Raw genomic sequence first — 23,933 nt, 5'->3', positions numbered from 1 at the left:
CACTTTCTCTCTCTCTCTCTCTGCCCTCTCCTCCCCGCTCATTTTTTCTCTCTTTCTAAAATAAAAAATAAAATAAAATAAAAATAAATAGGACATCCATATGCCTAGAACAGAACTTGTCACATAGGAAACGTTCAATCAATGTTAGATATCGTTATAGTTAAGGAATAATACTAATCTAAATGACTTGAGTAGGAAACTAACAGTCAGTAGATCTAATATCTCTGTTTATAGTGTTCTCAGGAAAGATGGCCAACATGAATGATCACCATCCATTTATAAGCAAATTAATGTGCAGGCTTAAAACAGTTAAATTTGTTTTGAGAAAAAGCTCTGAAAGGCTTCTCTTCTTATAAATTCTCCCTGAATCTCATGTCTTAAGAAACAGAGATTATACATCTACTGAGAAAGAGAAGTCATATGTTAAGAATTTCCCATTTATTTTTCAAAATGTAAATGATTTCCTTGAGGACACCCCTCTGTGGGCCTGTACTAATTTCTATGGCACTCTTATATTAGTTTCCATGCCTCTGAATTGATACTAATTTGTAAAACCTTGGTGCAGTGTTTTAACTCTTTCTCCTCTAAAACACCAAAATTCCCTTCACAGGCATTAGGTCACAGAGTCAAGGGAAAGCAGCATCTAAGGACTCACAGGGAATATTGCTCAAAGAGTTAAGGGGTTAGCTTTTTCACTAATTGGCTAATTCACTTATTGTCCTTTGACTTCACACATTGTGGGATCAAATCCATTAGAAGTATATTAGATCGACTTGCCAAGGAATACGAATTTTTCTTAATCCTTTATCCTTTTCAAGTAAATTAATAATGAATGTCCCATCACCAAAATTATAGCTCACTCGAGGTTATTTTTACCATACTGAACTATTTTTGTAGTATATCTAGGCAATTGGAAATTGGAAAATTTTGCTGCTAAGGGGATTTTCATGCAAAGTTTAATAATTCAACTACCTGTACCCCTGGGCAAAATAAATAGCTAGCTGACTGCTTGTTGGCAAAGTCACAGCCAATTATATTATTTGAAACTTTAAATGCTCCTCCCCTTTCTCTGAACATGCTGGAATTATCTGTAGGAGAGCAAGGGGTTCAGGGCAATGTTAGGGCATTGTTTCATTATCTTATGTGCATTTTCTTCTCGGAGACCTGTTTAAGTTTGGTAATTAGTGGGTTTTTTTAAGTTATTTATTTTGAGAGAGAGAGAGCATGAGCAGGGGAGGGGGAGAGAGAAAGAGAAAGAGAGAGAGAGAGAGAGAGAGAGAGAGAGAGAGAGAGAGAGAGAGAGAGAAATCCCAAGCAGAGAGAATCTGATGGGTGTCTCAAACTCACTGATTGTGAGATCATGACTGGAGTTCAAGAGTTGAGTGCTTAACCAACTGAGCCACCCAGGTGCCCCATCATTTCTTTTTTCTTTCTTTTTTTTTTTTAACTTTTTGTCTTAGGAAGGAAGAAAACAAGAGAAGTAAAACCATTGTAAGTGGGCTACTATTATTTTCCCCAATTCTATACAGTAACTCTAGTACCAGATGTTAGATGGGAAGGGTTAATCCTCTAAGCTTTAAGCACAGCTAAATAAATTATCTGGAATATCTATTCAGTATGAACACCAAAGAGCTAGACTAATGGCTAAGAGCTAGGCTAATGATAGAGTATTGAACTTCACCAACTAGTTGCTTTTAATTTATTCTTTTTTTGAGCACCGATTTTGAAAGAAGCATTGTTCTAATCAGTCACGATGCCTCAGTGAATAAAATTGCCAAAGATCTCTGCCATTGTGGGTCAGATTCCACTTCAGGGATTGGAAACAAGATAGGGAAATGGACAATATGACAGATTTAATAAATAATTCTTTGGGTATGCTAGAAAGTGTTGCACACTATGGGAAAAGGAGACCAGGAAAAGATGAATCTGGAGTAGGGGAAGAGGTTGCAACTTAGAGTGTTTTGGGGTGAAATAGTAGTGCCACAGAAATGGTGCAGGGTACACTCGTGGGGGTGCGTCCAGGGGTTGGGAAAATGCAGTTGCATATATCTCTATTCTCAGCATCAAAGACTTGTCTAATATTAAAATATATATGTCATTCTTTCCTTCTCCCACCTGTCGTGCAATTCCTGGCCTTGTGTCTCAGTGCTAGAGCTGAAATAAATTATAGAGGCAATGATATGGCTGGGCTCTCAGATCCTATGACAGCTTGCCTGATTTAAGCTCTGTGGGTAGCATATTTCCTATTAGTTGTCCCAATTCACAGTGGATGGAGAAAGAATGCATCAAGTGAGGCATGCAGTTCAATTCAACAAACGTTTATTAGTACCTCTTATTTGCCTGGAAAGGCTTTATTCAATTTAAGTGATACAAAGATGCAGAAGTTCTTATCGAGCTTTCAACTGTGTTGTAAGACAAACCACAGATAAATGAATATCTGGTGAAAAAAAAATGAGGCAGATGTTGTGTGTAGAAGGTAAATTCACTGTAATCTGGAGGTGGGCCAGGGCTTTCTGGAAGTGAGACCAAGGTTAGACCTTTGTAAGTTTGAGTGTGGTGGTGATGCAGGAGGAAGTTAACTGGGAAGGGGGCAAGGGCATCCCATGAAGACACAGAGGCAGAAAGGTCAGTGCTCCTGGGATGGTTAAGGGAGAGTAGACTGGCCGGGCGTGCTTTATGATTAGGAGTAATTACTTACTAGACAATATAAGGATCTTCACCCTCCAAAGTCTTAGATGTGGGGGAGGGGGTGTCACCTCTATTGCGCAGACTGTTGTAGGCTACCTAGAGACATGAGCGGGACCAGAGGAGTCCAGTTACAGAGCTGATTCTATTACCTTTCACCTTAGAAAGGAAAATGAAGACCAGAGATAATTACCTCAATTACACATTACATCCTACTAGTCTAAAAGTATGACCTCACTACTTTCTCTCACTATGGTCATGGACAGACTTTGGGCTTGAGTCGACAGAAAGTTTAAACACAGGGATCGAGCTGGACAAAGGGGAAAGGGAAAGAAAAAGAGGAAAGCTGTCAGAAAGGAGTCACCCGCAAGGCACGGTCCCCAGCAGGTGCTTTGGGAATGCTTCCCCAGGCAGCCCACGGTGCTCGCAAACTCAGCAAGGGTAAGATACCACCGAATTCTCTATTCGTAGGGGCAGCCCTGGGCACCCTTGGGCCAGGAGCGAGCCCTGTCCACATGCAGAGGAGGGACTAGGGTGGGTCTTAAGGTCCTGTGGTTCCTCTGGTCAGGCCCAAATTTATCCCTCCCCACCCAGCCCAGGGTCTTAGACGGGCTCTCACTAAGAACCGCCGCTAGATGCCCCCCTCGGAGGAGCCAGCCCCCCTCGGAGCAGCCAGCCCCCCTCGCAGCCGCCGCGAAGACCCGGAGAAGTGGAATCCACTTTGAAACTCCGTGCGGCGCGAGGGCCAGCGCTGGGCATGCTCAGTTGGCGCGGCGCGTCTGGCTGCTGCTGGCTCTGCGCTGGCCCCGCGCGGAGGGCTCCGGGGCTGGCGCGGGAGTCCACCCCGCCTTCTCCGCGGCGGCTGCGGGCTTCCAGAAGGCCGAGCAGCAGCCGCCGCCGAGCGCCTCGCCCCTGCCCTGCTCCGCCCCCCTCCTAGCCGCCTCCTACTCATCCTCCCTCTCGCCCTCTCTTCGGGAGGCGAAGCTGGCGCTGGCTTCTGTCGGCGCCACAGACCTCTGCGAGCCCAGCCAGGACCTGAGAATGAAACCCGGAGACCAGAGGACCCTTGGCGGTGGCTCTTTCTAATAACACTTTGCCTGAAGTGGGGTCGTGGCGGAGTTCCCCCTCCACCGCTCAATGCAAGCACTATGCGGACAGCAGTCTGCCTCCCTGCGCTGTGCCTGCTTCTTAATCTTCACGCTGCAGGTAAGGGGTGGCGGGGCGTAGAGCTGGAGCTGTGTATGAGATGGGAAACTGCACATGCTTGAGGACTCTAGGAAAAGCTTGCCTCGCCGAGAAAGCTGTAGAAAGGCAAAGCAGGACAGTACGGACAGGCAAGGGGTGAGGGAGTTGTGCACCTGTTGGAAGACTGAGGCGGAAAACTTAAGCTAAAATCAGCTCTCGATTTTTCCTTACCTGGTACGAATCGTAGTGAACATTTTGAATATGAACACAGGTTTGCTTCCCCTCCATCTAGACTCCCTCCCTAATCCTGTCTCTAGGCTATGCACTTGACTGCCAATTTTTCAGGAGACAGACAAGACATCCTGCTGAATGTAACCTTTTCTACTGCAGCGGCTACATCCTAAGGTCCCTGGGCTTAGCGAGAGCTCGCAGGGATGCATTGGCTGTAACCTGAAGGACCACATCTCCGCCCAAAAGATCGAAATATATGGTTCACGTTAATGATGCCGCTCCAGGCTCCTTTGGCCCCTGCTCTTGTCACTCGAATTTTCTAAGCCAATAAGAAGAAGGAAAGGTTTAAAATAGGGCCCCCTCTTCTCTTTCAGCATCATGGTCAGCGTCCGAGGGCACCAAACAAAAACCCAATCACAGTTTCAAGGCTGACAACCCCAGGGTAGGCACTGTCCCTGGGACAGATTTGGGGAGGACCGGCCAAGAGTGACAGTGAGACTGCGCCCAAATATAAACATATTTGACATCAGAACCAATATTAGATTTCATATGGGAGCAAACCTTAGAGGGTACCTGGGGAATTTTATATGCAATGCCACTACAGATCCTGCTTTTTGGATACATGCAGTCTCTGTGTAATGCAAGGACTTGCTGGACTGAATCCTTTATCATTTTTACACACACATGTACCAAAATAGAATATGGCAGAGAGATTTTTGGGCACCCTACTGCGACAGCAGTTGTCCATGCAGTAGTCCTGTAGCAACCAAAGACTAGATATTTTCCCCGAGTTCTCTTGTCACCCAATCACACATACTCATTCATTCCTTCGCCTAACATTTATTGAGCATGTATTATATCCCAGGGATAATGAATAAAAATAATGGCTGCAAAATCACAATTCTTGTGGTATCTTTTAAAAAGAGTGGGTGAGTTCCTTTCCTATGTGTGCAATAATGCAAGTAAAATATGGTACTTCCTCATTTCTAGCTTGTGCTTTTTTAATGTATTGTGAACCTCTTCAACAAGCAATACATGAGAATATTAAGGCTGTAGTTAAGTACACATGTTAATTGTTATAATTATGATGCTTTATTGTGAAAATTTCAATAGTTCTTTGGCACCTTTTAAAAACTAGCAAATAGCTTTGACTTGGTCATTAAGTTATTTGCAAACAGCTGTACTGCATCATTTTATTACTACGTACAGTTGTTTAATGTTGAAGTTTGGGATGAAAATATGCACATTGGGTTGAGTTTTATTTACATTATTATGTTTAATGATAGCGCTGATACAAACATCCATTGCCAAAAAAAAATTTTTAAAGAAAAAGCCTCAGTTCTTACCAAGTTTAAGAATGATTTAGCTGATCTATCAAAAATGTCAGTGTAGTCATTCTTGAAAACTAATATATAAGAAATTCTAAAGATTACACTTAATGTATCTTGAGCAATTATAGCTTCAAAGTTATAAATAAACTTCAATCTAGGCAGGTGGAAAACATTTCTAAATTTATTGTAGGTGAACATTTGGGATGAGGAAAGTAGAGGATTTTGTTGATCAAAGGGGAAACCTAGAAGTCTGTAGCCCTAGATTATACTTGGAGCTCTGCCAAAGGGTGTATTACCAGAGACAAGCCTGTCCACCTCTACTTTGACTTCTTAAGTTGAAAAAAAAAATACTCAACCAATTTGAAATTGATAAGGCAGTGCATTGTTGGGCTATCATTTTCATATTTCAATTGCAAGATGCTATATAGAAATTAATTGTATTCATATTTAATATAGTGCTTTTGATAGGTGTTTTTTCACAGCAGATTGCAAGTTTAATAGTGTAGCTGTCTTGCCAGTTTCATTTTGAATGCATTTTAATTTTAAACAGCAATTTGTGGGTCACAAGCTGTCATCAGATTAAAATTCATCACAGTTATCTAATAACATTATTAGGATTTTCATTGGAACTGAAACACATATTTTTTGATCTAGCTCCTGCAGATTTGAGTAATAAGAAAGCAAATGGGTGGGAGACAAAGAGCAAGAAGTCATTGATTACTTGTTGAGTGAGTTTGTTTCTTTTACAGAACGCTTTCCTCTCAGGATAGAAGCGAGGCTTATAAAGGAGGGAAAAGAATTCTCTTTTTTCGCCCTCTTTACTGAAAAGCTAATTGGTCCATTTTGGTTATGCCCTGGGTGCCAACAGCTACTTCATGCTGGTGGAACTGATAACATATTAGAACCGTTTAGGGATGGGAGGAATTGGCTGACAGGATGTGAGTGCTCTACTCAGGCAACAAGGAACTGTTGCCTTCCAGATAATCATTCCCCTAATGATGGTAGCCAACTGTTTTCAACTTGAGTGCCATCTCCAATTATTTGGTCATGATTACCTAAGACACTATGCAAAATAATAAGCAAGCAAGAAAATAATAAATAAATAAATAAATAAATAAATAAATAAATAAATAAATAAATTCTGGCCAACCCTGAGTTTTAACTGGCTTAATAGGGAAAAGTACTGTGGTCTCTTTGTAGTGTCCGTGGGAACAAAAAGATGATGAGAGGTACAATACTGTGTAATTAACATCTTTAGGTAAAATAATTCTAATAAATTACTGAGCATAGAGCTTGTTAAATAACTCAGTTTCAACTCTTTCTATGGCAGCTCATTTTCCTAGATCTCCCTAACAAGGAAAGTTGTAGTTATTGTCTATCCAACTGCTTACTATTCGGGTAAGAAAACTAAGATCCAGTAAATGGTAGACAGTATTTACTTTAAATAGTGAATGTAACTATTTAACAGTTATGCCAGTGAACAGCATAGTCAAGATGAAAACGCATGTGTCCAGACCTGTGACTGTATATTGTATGAAATCATACAGTAGGAAAGGCCACCATTGAGTTAGTGGCCACCATTGAGTTAAGGCCACCATTGAGTTAGTCAAATCCTTTTTACCTAGCTGTACTCATTCTTTACTCCTTCTATGAACCAATGTGATACATAAACTCCAGTTGAAAAGACTACTTCAGGAATATCCAAGAAAGTGTGCCCCAATAATATGGATGGTACCCCAAGATTTACAGAAAGCTTATTTTTTCCTTGGCTTTTCTCTTTCTTTGCCCAAAAACCTATGTTCTGTTTCAGGAGATGATATTTATTGAGTAGTGTTTTACTTACAAAGGAGTGTAGGTCTTGGGCTGTTAAAAATTCTCATGTGAAAGCTTTATTGTTTCTAGTGAATGTTTTGCTAAAAACAACAACAACAACAACAACAACAACAAAACAGAACGTAATTTCAATGCATTTCTCTCTCTCTAAGCTCTGGAAAAGGTTCTTTCAAACGTTCACGTTGTTCTGGACAGCATTCTGGACAGCATTCTGGACAGCACCGAAGACTGCCTTCAATGTATCTTCTGAAGATACAGCTTCACTCTCAGAGAAATGCACAGTCAATTTCTCTAGGCTTTGAGAAAGAAGGATTCCTATGGTGAGACCAGGAGGATCAGGGAAATCATTTGCAGAGGCACCACCTTCAAAAGAAAGGGTAGATTGATAGGAAAATAATACATTATTCTTTAAGATTTTAAGATGTCTTTTCTCAGTGAACTCCAGAATTTGTTTTTCCTGTTCAAAATCGCTCAACACAGCCCTTACAATGGCCCAGGTTCTACCATATTCTCTTCTCCCATTATCTCCTTGATATCATCTCTCACTACTGTCCTCTTTTTTGTCTGTCTTCAGCCACATTGGTCTCCTTGCTATGCCAAGAAGATGCCAGGCACTTGCCCACCTCATTTGTTTTGCATTTTTCTTTGCCTGAAACACTCTTTCCACGAGTATCTCTGGCTTAATCCCTTCATTTTAGCCTTCTACTCAAATGTTACTTTCTCAGGAAGGCCCTCACTAACTATCCTATTTAATATTTATTTCATCTTCTCCCCCCAAAAAACTTCAATACCCTTTCCTGCTTTACTTTTTTCCCCAGAGGTTTTTCACCAGTTTCCATATCATATATTTAACTTATTTGTTTTGTTTACCGTGATTCCTCCTTTCCCCTTTGAAATGTAAGCTCCTTAAAGACAAAGGTATTTGTCTGTTTTGTTTACTGCTGTATTTATTGCAGCTCCTGCCCAGCCTAGCACCTGGGGGCGGTGCCTGGTATAAAAGCTACTAAAGACTTAAATTATATTGAATAAATAGAAACAACACAGTGATATTTTTGGTCTCTCTCTTTTGCATTTAACTGCTTCTTGGCACCCATGCAAGACACACTTAGTCAACTTAGCCACTTCTAGAATGGACTTCAACAGAGCTCATTTATCCAACACTCAGGTTTCTCCCTAGGACCTCACATGCCCAGGGGACATCCTATCTCAAACAGACTTTTCCAGCATTGTGAACTTAAGAACAATATGGATGGGCTTGCAAGAGACCAGAATAGCAGATCAACTCCTTCAAATTGATTACCAGATGCTATACAGTTCAAATACCTTGCTGGTTCCGCTATATTTTCACTTCTTAGTGAAATGCCTTGTACATACATGTAGGAATGGCTATTGTGATACAAAAGGATTCATATAGCTAATTTATAAACAAGATTTAAAGCACTTGGACAAACCTGTCTACTTCTTTGGCACATCAGAAGCATATATATATGTATACTGAACATCACACACTCCTAACACCTTGAAGATTGCGTGTTTTATTGGAGATCATACCCTGACTAGTGCCTTATAAAAATTCTGGAATGCATTATCCACATTTATCATTCTCTTTTTTGTTTCTCATCTGTTTCTCTACCAACTCCAATCCTCATCTTATTGTCCCATTTATGATATGTTGAACATAATTAAGTTATCTTCTTCTTACCAATGAATATTTACATCATTTATCTAATTTTGTCTCTTTCTGAATTTGAGAATTCTCCTCACTGATTTCCATTGGATAGCCACTACTTTCTAGCTTCCCTCTTATCTCTCAAGCCATTCCTCAGTTTCTACTTTTAGGTCTTCCTCTGAGTAGTATTTAATGGTTAGCACTTTCTAGAATTTATGTGTCTACTTTTATTTCCCTCTCTGTACAATATCCCTGGATGATTATATTCAAATCTACATATCAAAGATTCCTAAATCCATATTTTAATTTCATATATTTCTCCTGAATCTCAGTCATGTAGTTATAATTACCTAGGAATCATGGGATATCCCACAAACACCTTATATTTATCTGTTAGCACTCAGTGCTTCCCATCACAATTGCTCTTATTTCTGTATTTCCTATCATTGTGAATAACACCAAGATCCCCCACGATCACCCAAGCCGGAAATTAGTAACTCATCCTGTGCCCTCCCTCCTTTACTGTGTTCATCTGAAAGGTCACCAAGTCTTCTCCACTCTCCATGTTCACATCACTGCCTTGGGGTAGGTCCTTATTTCTCATATAGTATCTTACAATACAATCCTCTTATCACATCCATCCCTCATAATAATGTCAGAGGTAAAACTTGAAAAAAAAGCATATCTGATCATGTTCTCCCCTTGTACAATTCTTTAATGCAGCTATTTTCTTTTCTCTTAAAATAAAACCCAAATTCATTAGCAGGGCAAAGTCTTCCACCCTCAGGTCTTGGCTAATTCCATTCTTATTTCCTGTCATGGCAGCCATCTTTGCACACTATTATCACACTAAGGCCAAATTTCTTTTGGTTTGCCATGCCTCTCATACTTTTCACATATTGGTCCATTTATCTTAACTACCCATCTCTGCTTCTTTTTCTAGACGACTCTTCCTCCCATTTCAAATCTTCGTCAGGCATTGCCTACTTTGAGAATCCTTCCTTTGATATCCCACATCGTTCAAGTAACTTTCCTGGGTTTTCCTTTGGGGCCCTGTATATTCTTCTGTTATTGTACTTAGCCTGTGTATTGAAGCTTTTTGAGGATAATAATGGAATTGTAGCTTCTATACCATTTCCTAGAACTTGTTGCCTAGTATGCCATCAATGAATGTCCAATGAATGAATAAACGCATTCAGGATGTATTAGGCAAAATATATTATAATAAATTAAATTAAAGAGATTACATCTTATCTTCATAACTGTGAAGAGTAGAATTGATTTTACTATTGTTCCCTCAATCCAATTTACATTGATTAGTTACAAAGAAATGAAATGGGACAGAAAAGCTTTCATTTAAACATAGTTTATAGGATAAGTTTGTGCACCCTGGGCATGATGATAGTTGTAGTGGAGTTGTGTGTTGCACTCCTCTTAGTTAGACATTCCTAAATGAGTTTCTTATACTACTTCAGGATGGGAATGAGATGAATGTCTTTATTTTAAATAGATCAAGGAATTAGATAAGACACATAGCGTGAGAGTTATGAACTAAGGAATAGATCCAGAACTCCTAATTTTGATTACTGATTGGTTATCATCTATCGTGCAATAACAAATATGAGTCACTTAACACATTCAAAATCAAGCGGAAGTGTGTTAATGGGTTCAATATATCAAGACCCCAAATAATCCAATCTCCCGCTGCTCTCTCAAACAAAAAACAAACCATCACAGAAAATTTAGGAGTATTTGAATGGCTGTGTACATTTTGTTTCTCTCTTTTAATGTGTAGCTAAAGTGTTTATGGAACCATAAAATTTTTGGATACCATACATTTTTTTCATATGGAAAAATGCTACACCTAAAGGGAGACATGCTTATATCTGAAGAATGGAGACTAGTTTAGGAATTGTAAAAAGTCACTTTTTATAAAATGATGGCTCACACATCAAAACCCATGTATTTCCATTAGTACTAATGATAATATGGCTGTCATATTTTATGGTAAGTTTATTGCTGAATCTTTTAAAAACTGTTTACAAAGTCAAATTTAAAAGGTAGAGAAAGCCATTTTTTCCCTTTAAAAGGGGATTTTGAAAGATCCTACTTGGCCATGAATGCATTCTTCATTTTCAAAGCACTTACAAATGCTGACACATTTAGAATAACATTGATATTTCCCAGCATAAAGGATTTTAATAGCTTTGAAAAAAATATTTAATGGTAAATTATTGTTTTAAGATCAAATTTCCTAATGCTTTTTCCCCAGATAACATCTCTGTAAAGTGTCTGCTATTGCAATGATATTTGCCAGAGTGACAATTAGCAAATTTATATTATGAACGTTATTAGCACTTTCCATTTAAATAATTTTTTACTCGTAATGGCTATCAAGACTGTCCTCATAATCAAATCTCATTTGATTTCAATTTATTAAGATGTTCGTGTCCATTAAAATTGCAGCCGCATGGACCAAAAACAAAGCAAAACTAATTGTTTACATGATGCAGCAATGTATCTGTATCTGTATTAAACGTAGATCAATATGTTTAATTATACCGAAGCAAATGCCAAGTTCAGTGAGGACATGAATCATTTTATTCCTAGTTCAGACCTGAAGCAATGCCCACGTCCTCATTTAAATGTGCACAATGGATTAAGGCAGCCCTTAACTACTGATCCTTGGAAAAGAGCACAAAATGAACACAGAATAAGAGTGTCTCACCAGCCTGTACAGCAACATGTACAGAGCAAGACTCTACTGCTCTTCTTTCACTATAGTAACGCCCCAACTCCTGATGGACCCTGGAGGGGAATTCAAGCACTATGCATAACTGTACAGAGCCAACTCCAATCACTGGGTTACTGGGAAAGATGCTCCATACAAAGAATGCTGTACATAATATGGTGAGTTAGCTTTAAAGCCCATCAATCCACTAACATGTGGTGTGGTTTTAAATTATATGCAACTTACTTGCTTTGCCTTGTTGATTCAAGACAGTATTTTTATTCTCCCTGGAAGAAAATAAAATAGCTTAAAGAGAGAAGTAAAGAGAAAATTAAAATAAAGGGGAAAATGCCATATTTTTAGATAACCTTTAACAGAATACCATGGTAGTTAAGAGCATGATATTGTGATCGGGTTCAAATCCACACACGATCACTTTCTAGCTCTGTAACTTAGGGCAAGTTACTTGATCTTTCTAAGTCTCAATTTCCTCTTTTTAAAATGGAGGTTATATATTATACAACTGTACAGTTGTGTATTAAATAGGATATTGTATGCTAACTACACTTAGTAAGTGCCATTTAAGTGCCAAGTATTATTTGATTAGGGGTAGGAGAGGTCGGGTGACTAATGATTAACTGGTATCTTGGAGCACTTTCTACTCCAAGTAAGAATAGTTGTTAATTGCGTGGTCCTCCCCTAGTAGAGGTTTATTTTTCAAAGAATTATGACAGAGCAGTGCCTTAGACCAGTGATATTAATTTCAAATGATGGAGGAAGGGACTAAGACAGAATGGAATGGAAGTGTTGACTTAAGGGCCTACCAAGTGTGTCCAAATCTCTATCTAACTGTAGGCAGGGGGGACCAGGCAGGGGTCTCTTCAAGTGGCCACTGGACCTTGTTCTTCACCCTCCTCCTGCCCCTATATCCAGACATTTATATCTCTGTAATATCATTACTATGGCAATATTTTAATTTTCTAATGTTCATTTTGTTTGTTCTAATGTTCATTTTGCTATGTTTTAATATAATTCTTAATCTACTGCGAGAATTATTCTTAAAACAGACACGTATTTTCTTCTTTGTCTTGCTATTGGATCCCACCTTTCAAATCATCTGGAGGACTCTACTATAAAAATGATGGAAATAATTTATAATCTCTGTAACTATATGTAAATAATATTTTAGCTGTTTGCATAACAATAACTGAAGTATAAAAGTTAGATTTTACAAATGCACTGCTTCATTACTCAGTAAGTACATGTGGAACCCAATTCCTATGATTTCTTCAGAGAGTAGTATTTCTCAGTTTTCCAGCCACATGATCATTTTTCTGTACTTCTGAATTTCCCCAGAAAGCATATCTTGATGAAGTTCTCTTAATGGCTGTGTAGGATTTAAGAGATAGTAGCATTCACTCTTGTCGACCTCTCCTGCAAATATCCTTCAGCTCAGTTCTTCAGGAATGGGGGCTGGGGCGGTGGGGGCTTCTGACTGCATTTGTCTGAACTGACATAAATCTCACTTTCTCCAGCAGAGTCTGAGGCCAGTGGTCTTAACCCCATTCCTTCCTTGTGACTTATGTCTAGTCACATTGTCCCAAAGGGCACTGTCCTAACTGTATTATGCTGTACTCTAACATGCATTTATCAGATGAAAAATAACTCTATTAAAGCTGGGCAGAAATCAAGAAACATGAAACTCGTTCATTGTAATTTTGCCACCGGCACATAGCACACAGTGGATTTTTCCTGAAATGACAGTCAGTCCTGCGACTCCCAAATAGAGTTGGTTATTGTGCAGCTCAACTTTGGGTGGATAAGATAAAGAGGAAGAAGTAAGTAGTTACAGTGGGTTGGAAGTAGGAGCAGGAACTACATCTTCTAATGGAATATTTCAAGAAATATGAAGGAGTGTTTATATCAAAGAACATACAGAAAAAGTTTACAAGATGCCTTAATTAAAATCATTAGGATTCAGGTTCTCTCCTACATAGAGAAGAATAGAGCCAGCTCTATGAGATAGACTAATTACTTTGGTATTTAAAAAAATATATAGATATACTAGACACATCACTGGTCAAACATGTGAAACATTTAAATAGTCTTTTAGAGAATGACATAGCACTTCCTCGTGGGATTATGTTTTCACATCGTAGATACCCGTGCTTAGACCAGATTTTAGGAAGACCATTCCTGGAAAGAAGTGTTCCTTCAGTGACAAGCTCATCCAAGCCTTTTGTTTAACAGGGGCCATAATGGTTTATAATTTTTATAAATTCCATAGTTATCTTGTAGAAACTCTCATTTTGTTATTTTTATTTTTTTACTTTTTATCACATAATTGCTCATTTGAAGATGAACCTTTTTTTTTTTGTTTTTGGTCAAATTTGTTGTCTGCTGTCAGGCTACAAAACCAAATAAATGTTGTACATATAAATACATACATACATGTATGTTGTTAGAATGTAACTAAGACACGCAAACTGAATTTTATAAAACTGACTTTATAGATAAACAGGGCCATATATACTCTTTCAAAACACTGGTGTAACTTTCCCTGAAAACACTGGTAGGAGTGATCATATGTTAGAGCTGGGAGGTTATCCTAAAAGACATCAGCTGTCACATCTGGGGGGCACTGCAGTGTTCACCAGGAAGAGTCAGGGTTATTATGGTGGTCCTTGTAACTGGAGATTAGTACTGTAGTGACATCTTGGGTTAACCATTACCAATAGAATTGCAGAACAGCTGAGAGAATAGTTTAAATGTTAGCCTCCTTACATCCAAGGATATCGTTTCTGGAAATCACTGCTCCTATAAGTTCCCAGAGGCTCTTTTATTGTACTTGGTCTATTGATCTAATTGATTAGACCCAGAGAGAAGTAGTTGTCAGTCATAGTACACATCAGACATTTGGAAAAGAACAGTGGCAACGGTGTATGACACACTGACTGGTGGGAAAAAAAAAAAAACTTGAACTAAGTGAAAAACAGTCTTTTGAGTCTGATACATGAATGTTGGTGATATGCATATAATTTTGTTCTTTCTGGAAAAAATCAAAATCATGGGAAAACATAAACTGAAACTTGACTACAGTCTGGACATTTATTGTCTTAAATTTAAAATAAATGTAAAAAAATCACAAATTTCAGAGGATACAAGGTAATACATTATAAAGGATCACTATCCGTACCTTGTATATCATAAGTTGCATTCTTTAAGGGAGGGTTTTGAAGATGTCCCAAGAGGATATATGGAGGAAAGCAAATTTCATTAAGGGGAACTGGAGGCTAACAGCAATCTTAGCTATCTTAGATGAAGCAAAAACATAACAGTAATATAATTCATTACATCAGAAAAGAATTAGAAAATTGAGTATGACTGTAAAGGTTTAGGTGTAACCTTTTTTATTTTCCTTATGGAAAGTAAGTGTACTTCTTTATTGTACATATGGAAAAACTTATCTCTTGAGAAAAAAGTCAGAATCATGCAAGATCCAATTGAGTTGGGGCTTCTCTTTTACTGAAGTACAGTGCATTCTAATCTAGTCATAGATATACCAGAAGCATTTTCATTCTCTGAGGAGAAAACTGAGGCTCAGCTGTGAGGAGACTTGTTCAGGCTTACATAGATGGAGGTAGGGGTGTTGCAACTAGAATCTAGGTCCCTTACCTCCTGGTCCATTGCTTTTTTAAGAAGTATGTTTCTTTCCTTTCTGGCTATCATTAATAGGCATCTTCTATATAGACTTTCATTGGTGCTCCTGTGTATTTTTAACATTTTCCTGAGAGGCGTTTACAAATCAGATGAGAGCCTCATCTTTTCTCCTGTAGAAATTCCCAAGGGACTTCCCTGATGCTATCCATTTATATCTACTTTCTAGAAAGGAAAGTGCTGGCAGTGCTTTAAAAACAATGGTTATCCTTTCACAAAATGATCAGAGAACCAAGTTTCCCTTTTTTGATTGTTCACTTTTTCGGGTCTCTGAGAGAATGCTGCTTCATCCTTTTGTTCCTTTCACAGGTTACTGATTGACCCTTGCTGCTTGAGGATTTATTCTGAGATGGTGCATGCAAGGCCATTCTACCTGGTGCATCTAAGAGTTACCAACCCTGAATCTGAAATAATGGATCATAACATACTCTAACTTAACATTGTCATTTTATCCATTGTTCTTTTAAAAAAAATTTGTTTAATGTTTATTTTTGAGAGAGATAGAGCACAAGTGGGGGGAGGAGCAGAGACAGAGGTAGACACAGAATCCGAAGCAGGGTCCAGGCCCTGAGCTGCCAGTACAGAGCCCAACGCGGGGCTTGAACTCACAAGCCGTGAGATCATGGCCTGAGCCGAAGTCGGACACTCAACCAACTGAGCCACCCAGGCGCCCCTATCCATTGCTCTTTGTTAAAGATCTCTTCAGAGATTATCAAGGTCATATCCAAAGTGAAATTTAAATCATGGAATTTTATGACCATCAAAACTGGCTATTTGCACATAAATGCTGTTTCAGTGATCAAACTACTTATATTTTAAATGCAGATGAGTATCTTTGAAAAGCTGTTTGCTAAACATTCTGTGAGACACTCTATCCCTTAGGGGCCTGAGACAGTTACCACTGAATTCTCAGTGAAGATGAGGAATCCTACTACACATCTCAGATCTCAGATCAACTTTATCTCAAGAACTGTTTCAATCTTTCTCCATTTTTCTGAAACGTAACTATCTTTCCTCCTTTGTCCTCTCGCTTATGAGATGGCCTCACTTCTACACAGAGAAAATAGAAACCATCAGAAGATAACTTGCTCATTTTCTGCCACCAGATCCCTTAACATCCCAGCATGGCAACTTGCTTCATCAAAGTCAGCAGGAGAGAGTCTCCTAGCAACACAGAAGTGACATCTTTTTTACCTAATCAAGAAAGTAATATCCCATCACCTTTGCCATTATCTGTTGGTTAAGAGTAAGTCTAAACTGAGATCCAGTATTAGAGTCATAAAAGGAAACAGAAAAGTATGGAACAGGGGTGCCTGGGTGGCTCCGTTGGTTTAATGTCCGAATTCATCTCAGGTCATGATCTCACGGTTTGTGGGTCTAAGCCTCACATCGGTGTCTGTGCTGACAGCTGGTAGACTGAAAGTCCCATGTGAGAAACAAGAGGATGAATCCAGTATACAGGAGATGGACTGACCAGGAGAAAGCGCAAGGCACCTCATTCTCTGACATGGTAGTATGGTTACTCCCCATAACAGGTGCAATTAAAGGCAGAGGAGAGAGCAGTTACAAAACTTATCTATCATTTTCTCTTACGTTTGAAACAAAAGCTCTATCTCATGGTGAAGAAGCAGGGCCAGGATGAAAGGGATGAAAGTTAAAGAGTGAAGAAGTTGAAGAATCAAATGTGTGCAACTTTGAGGTGTCAAAACTCTAATTGTTAATAGATGAAAAAGAACCAAAATAGTTAGCTCCTGTATTTTCTCATCATATATTCCCATTTCAAATTCTTAATCTTCAAACTTGTTTATAATCCACATTTCAGAAGTCAACTGTACTGAAAGTATAATGAAAACGAAGACAGTGTATCCTTTTAAAGTAGACTATGAAGTACAAACTCCATCTCCTTCAAAATTTCCGTTTTTCCTCTTTTGTAAAGGGTGGTGTACTGGAATCAACTGGGTCACTGTAATCCTGCATGTCAAAAAAGTATTATCTTAGTAAAATAAAATAGGTGTTCTCAATAAAGTTGGCATCAATTACTCCCTAAATAACATGTCCTTATAAAGCTTCAGAATCCAAAATGCCTTGGTGCTCCAAAAACAAAAGAATATTTGATGAGACAAAATTACCATTTATAAATATCTCAATAATCAGGAAAAGAGCTGCCATTATTTACAGATTATAGTGAATTATTTTGTTGCTGCCTTTTTTAAAATTTAAAGTTTTATTTAAAGTAATATTTAAAGCTGTTATTATAGAAAAGCTAAAATGGACAGACTTTATTTCCATCATAAATGGGAAGGAGGAATACAAAGTGATAATTTCTAATACGCTGCCTATAAACCTAATCCTATATTGAACAACCCAAAATGGAATATCGCATTTTTCAATATGTACTGTTTTCCTGATAACACTGTGAATTTTAAAAACATACCAAGAGACCACATATGAATTATTTAAATTGAACAGTGCTATATAACAAACTTAAATAAGGAACAACATGCAAATGCTCAATATTTCAAGTGATTAAATAAATGAATAGAGTAAAATTTTGATGTACAAATACCTTTTAATCATATAATAATTTTGAGGGTGTAAACCAAAAACAGTGTAATAAAAAAAATTTAGGATTTTTCTTCCTGTGTTATTTTGAGAAAAAACTAGCCAAGAAAATGATATACACTAAAAATGTATTTACACGTATGAATCGAAGTTAAGGTGGCTGACACCTTAACTCTGTGGAAGGGACACCACTCTGATATGAGCACCCTAATGACATAGAGGGAGTGGGGGAGAGAAGAGAGGATGGTGTAGGCACGGAAGGCAGTGGGAAGGTGGGCTGGAGAACCCCACAGAGGTAAAAAAAAGGGGGGGGGATTAAGCAGGTGATACAAACTGCTATTAGGAGCTGCAATTCTAATCCAGGAACAAATTTAGAAAGATATGTGAATCCAGAGATGGTCAAGATTTCAGTCAACAAAAACTAACTCTTTTAAATACCATAAAAATGCCATAAAAATTTGTAAATGCCATCTTATTCACTCATTTATCAAAAGCTATAAAATCACATATAATCTGAAATTGTTTCTATTTATAAAATTTAAATGCCACTTATAGTTCCTAAATCAGTTTACGTAATATTTAAATATAAACACTGTATTACATATGATTTTAAGTGATATTCCCAAACTCACATTTGATGTTCAGTATGTATAATACTCCCAAGACTCTCCAGCCTCCCTACATTTAGATATTATATTTAATGACAAGAATATATGACACAGGCCAGCAACAGCAAGCAACATCAAATAAAAATAAGCTTCACAAATATTGCTATATTAATGCTCCAATCTCTAAAAATTAGTATTTAATATCACCATCATCCATCTCCCTCACTTCATCTACAACACATCTTTCTATTCCAGGACACCATTTTATTTTTTCCCTTTAAAATTGTTTTTTACATTTTTTTATTTAGAGAGAGCACATGCGTGTCTATACACACACACACACACACACACACACACACACACACACACACGAGTGGGGGAGGTGCAGAGGGAGAGGGGCTGAGAAAGAGAATCTTAAGCAGGCTCCACACACAGTGTGGAGCCCGATGCAGGGCTCCATCCCACAGCCCTGGGATCATGACCTGAGCTGAAATCAAGAGTCAGATGCTCAACCAACTGAGCCATTCAGGTGCCCCTAAAAAATCTTTTTTATATGAGTATAATAGACACACGATGTTACATTAGTTTCACATGTACAATGCTCACCACAAGTGAAGCTACACTTACCACACATTATTACGTTATTAAAACATTGTTGACTATATTCTCTATGCTGTGCTTTTTATTCCCATGCCTTTCTGACTTATTTCACTGAATATAATACCCTCTGGGTCTCATCCATGTTGTCTCAAATGGCAAGATCACATCCTTTTTTATGTGTAATATTCCATTTATGTATATTTGTGTATATTAAAAAATATAATATATATATGTATATGTATATAAAAAATATCTTCTTTATCCATTTGTCTATTGATGGACACTAGGTTGTTTCCATATCTTGACTATTGTAAATGATGCTGCAATAAACAAAGAGGTGCATATAAAAAAAATAAATAAAGTGAGATCCAGCTCACTGTCAATGGGAGGGGATTATTTTAAGGATGTGAATACCAAGTGTGGATCACAGAGTGCCATCTGAAAAGTCAGTCTACCACAGTCTCTTACCTTCTTTTTCACATCTCTTCTCTTAATTTCTCTGTGCTGATTTCTGAATTGTCACCTAAATTTTTCCAATTTACTAAATCTCTGTTCAGTGGTGTCTACTCTACTGTATAACCCATACATTGCGTTTCATCAATTACCTTATTTTTTTGTTTCTATGATTTCCGCTTGGAATGAAACATGCTTATTCTCTTTTACTTAAATCCCTTACTCTTATTTTCTTCTTTTATCTCTGGGTGTTTTAAATCAACCTATTTTAAAGCCTCATTTATTTTTCTCTTTTATTTATTCTTTCTTAGATGAGAATCTTCCCACTTACTCCATCTTCTGACTGTCTCTCATGCAAGTAGTCTCAGTGTGCTTTGTAATTTTTAAAATCTATCAATGTTCTTCAGTGGGATTTATCTTCCATGGTAACACGTGGAAGTTGCATTTATATACTTATTTCTAGAGACATCACTATGAGAGTGATTTTTCAGTGCCTATAATACATACAAGTTCAGAAACATTTCCTTAAGTTTTTCTCTCTTCCTTGGTTTTTCTCTTTTTCTATTACCATTCCTTCTCACTTGTCTTTGCTTCCTCCTTCAGTCAGTTCCCTGACTCAAAATATTAGAATTCTAGAGTGCTCTGTCCATAGTCTTTTCTTCACCATCAGTATCTGGTCACTTGGCTTTAAATTTTATGTGTATTGGATGAGTCACAAATCCATCTTTCTCTCTCCAACTATGAACTACACACTTAGTTATTAAATTTCTAATTCAGCAGTTTGATATTTAATAGGCATCTCAATCTTAACATTACTGAAATATTTACTTGAGTGTATTCATAATGCTGAACTGAAGGGGGTAATAGAGAGGTGGCATTTGAAGATAGAGAAGACAGAGCTAGTTCCAGAGACTAGGTCAGTGGGCCTCAGCTTCAGAGTTTGAATGTGAGAAGAATTTAGTTATAAATCCAGATTCCTAGGCTACATCGCCAGAGATTCTGCCATGGCCGTTCTAGGCTGGGATCTAGGACTCTGCATCTGAATATCCCAGGTGATTCTGTTGTGGGAAGCTAAGCACAACACTTTGAAAAACTTTTTCCTACCTGATGGTTATAGTGGGGCTCCTAATATTATGCTGCCTACTTTGTTCTTGTTACTTAAGGACAGGGAAGGAGTTAAGTCTTTTCACATACACAGCTGGATAAGGCTGGGAAATTTTAATTGTGTTACAATTACTCACAAAATTAGATTTTTTCACCTTTCCTTGTAGGCCAGTTTTAGCACAAGAGAGATTTGTTAGACTCACCTATCTTATTTAAGTAAAGTGGCTCTGACAAGGTTTGCTAAGATTGATAGCGTATAAAAAGAAAGATTGAAGATAATTGTGTAACTTTCTCAGTTCTATATTCATCTCTCCTCATAAATCTGCATTCTCTGATCTTTTAAGCTGCTTCTTTCTTTCTTATTGAAATTCTCCATTCCCCACTATTTTATCTTTTACTTTCTGAGTCTTCCTAAACCTGTCTTTTTTTGCATGTTAATCTTTATTAACATGCCTATTTCAATGGCGCTATCGTGGCAGGTATAGTTTTCATGCTACTAACCATTATAGAAACCTCTTTTTTGGTAGGAGAGCCAGTCTGTCACGTGAGAAACCCAAATTCATTCAAGCATACAGTATGCCTTTCCCAAAAAAGAGACCGTATTTAAAACAGGAGTATTAAAAAAGCCAACTAAGATAAAAATAGTATGCCCATTTTATTTCTTAACTCCAAGTTGACCACTTCTTTGTTGCATTTCACAATATTAGATTCAGTTCTCATAGAGGGGAGGGAGAAAAGTGTTCACTTTTCAGAAGTATAGAAACTTCCAGAACACTATAATATTATTGAGTAAATTACTTTCAATAAAATTCTAAATGGACGTCTTGTGGTCAGAAAGTCAATATACATCTAAAACATTTTAGCACCAATCTCCGTTAATAAAACACTGCAAGAATAATAACATTGAAGTACCCTGTTGTGAATTTCATAATATTATATATGTTCCTAAAGACATTTTCATTTCCAAATCTGAGGATCTCTTATCAGAGAAACAATTATTTCAAGGTCATCACTGCCCAGTCATCATCTTTGGAAAATTATGGTAGCTTGATTGCTTTTTAAAAGCTTTTAGTATATTTAGCAAACTCAAGATTGAAGATACAATTGGTATATATTACTATTTCAGAATTCACATGAAATATAATTGTGATTTGAATAATCTGAAAGGCTGAAGTCACTGGTACCCAAAGATGATTCCCAAAGTGTTATGTCATGGAAGAAAGCACTTAAGCCAACTAAAAATAACCTGTCTTTATATCCCTAAGTGAAAGTTGAAAGCATGTTGGTAAGACAGAATTGCTGAAGATGATAGAAATATATGCTGGTCACAAAAAGCTTGATGGAGGGCAAAAGCTGTAAAAACTAGCAATTCCTCTACTATAAATATTCAATAAGAATTCTAGGCACCCCAGAACTTTTATAAAAAGAGGTAGGTAATTTTCTAAGGACAGTATTTGTACCACTTATTGTTTCTGTGACCTACCAAAGGAAAATCTGGGTGGCATTACTTGTGATACGTTTACTCTGCTTATCATCTTATATAGAAGATCTTTGCTTTTCTAACTGATGCTTGACCTAGTGATATTCTTTTGGGTCACGTGTACATGTTATCTATTTCTTCCTGTGGCCAATGACAAATAGGAAAAGGAGTTAGACAAGTTAATGGATATTTGCCTAACAGAGAAATAAAGGTGAATGTATCATGGTATCTGGACAGCCATATTACTAAGGAGAGAATGGTTATTGTTACAGAACGAGAAGTTGCTGAGTATATTCAGATTTCTGCCTTCAGCTTAAAATATTCTGCAAGCATTTTAAAAAAATCATACATTGCTAACTATAATACAAACAAGATAAGTATAAAAAAGAGTTGTATTAAAGGCTATTGATTAAAGGGAGGAAGGCTTGGATATGACATTAATGGTTATGCAAATCATAACAGATAGGGCATCCAGGAATAGAAACTCAAATGGATGTTAGAACTGGGAGTATAGATAAAGGAGGAAGTTCTGGACTGAAAGATGTGTAAGAGTATCTAATAAATAGGACTTTTTCACACTACACCCACTTCTGTCCACCCTAAGTCTCTGAGATGCCTCCAGACCAGCCAAGTGTGTCCTATTTGTGGGATAATGAAGCAGGGAAAAAGATGGAAACCAACTGATCTAAATTTTTCACAAGTCTTAAAGCTGCCTGAGGACAGGTAATTCTCTTTATCAGATATTTCTACTCATCTCACTGAATAAGATCTTTGATTTTTGTTTTTTGCTTTCTCACCATTTCAGGGTGCTTTTCCAGAAATAATGATCAAGTGTTGGCAATTCAGCAGAAGAAGAGTGGAAAGCCAGTATTCACTTATCACCATTCACAAGACATTGAGAAGAGCCTGGATATAACTCCACAAAAGATATATAAGCATACCTATCATTCCTCTTCTAAAGCTCAAATAAACAAACGCCACCAAATTGTTAATTCAGCATTTCCAAGACCTGCGTATGACTCATCTCTCAATCTGCTGGCTATGGCTGGTCAAGATCTTGAAGTGGAAAACCTTCCTATCCCTGCAGCAAATGTAATTGTGGTGGTAAGTGTTTTGTTTAACTGATGCTGATGCTGATGCTGATGCCGATACTTTCCTCTGTGGTTGATGCTTGGAAAAAAAAAATCAATGGTGCATAGTTATCACTGGATCTCAAGGATTATTTACCACTGCGCTTCTCATTCTTTGATATTTCTTTTCTTTTTTGGTACTTGATTATTGTCTCTTGGATGCCTCTTGAATGTAAGCCCATGAAACAAGAAACCTTGTCTGTATCCTCTGTGCACAGCCAGGTGCATGGTACATAGTAGGTGGTCAATAAATATTTGAGTAAAAAAATGCTTTAGGAAAGCCTTGCAGTTATAGTAGGTAATACTCTGCACTGAGCCTCTGTCTTCTGTGACAATCTGTTCAGCAGACAGGGCTTAGTCTCAGTTTACATAACTAATTAGTACCTACTGAAGATCTTCTAGCCACTTGTCTTAAAATTGTAATGAATGAAGAGACTACTGAAAGGTGGAAGTGTAGTAGAGGGGGAAGGTAGTTTTCTGGCACTGGAATAAATAAGATGGTTTGGGAGTAATTGATGGATAATATTCTTAATATCACTGAAGAGGCATCACCCTTTATTAATCAAGATAATGCAGTGGTTCCATTGCTCATATTTTCAGGGTATGTAACTCAG

At 37.7% G+C, this 23,933-nt stretch overlaps 1 protein-coding gene across 1 annotated transcript in view; it reads left to right on the top strand.

The window, feature by feature from the left end:
- Window positions 1–3,675: 3,675 nt before the first annotated feature.
- PTPRR (protein tyrosine phosphatase receptor type R) overlaps window positions 3,676–23,933 on the top strand; it is a 241,745-nt gene continuing 221,487 nt past the window's right edge. The window contains exons 1-2 of the mRNA XM_027071251.2: window positions 3,676–3,891; window positions 22,995–23,293. Of these exons, the coding sequence (XP_026927052.1) occupies window positions 3,834–3,891; window positions 22,995–23,293 (357 nt within the window). The 5' untranslated portion in view covers window positions 3,676–3,833. The remainder of the gene's footprint in view (window positions 3,892–22,994; window positions 23,294–23,933) is intronic.

Source organism: Acinonyx jubatus, chromosome B4, assembly GCF_027475565.1.
Source record: "Acinonyx jubatus isolate Ajub_Pintada_27869175 chromosome B4, VMU_Ajub_asm_v1.0, whole genome shotgun sequence".
Lineage (NCBI taxonomy): Eukaryota > Metazoa > Chordata > Mammalia > Carnivora > Felidae > Acinonyx > Acinonyx jubatus.
The sequence above is the reverse complement of the archived record's forward strand: the minus strand, read 5'-3'. Positions and strand labels throughout refer to the sequence as shown.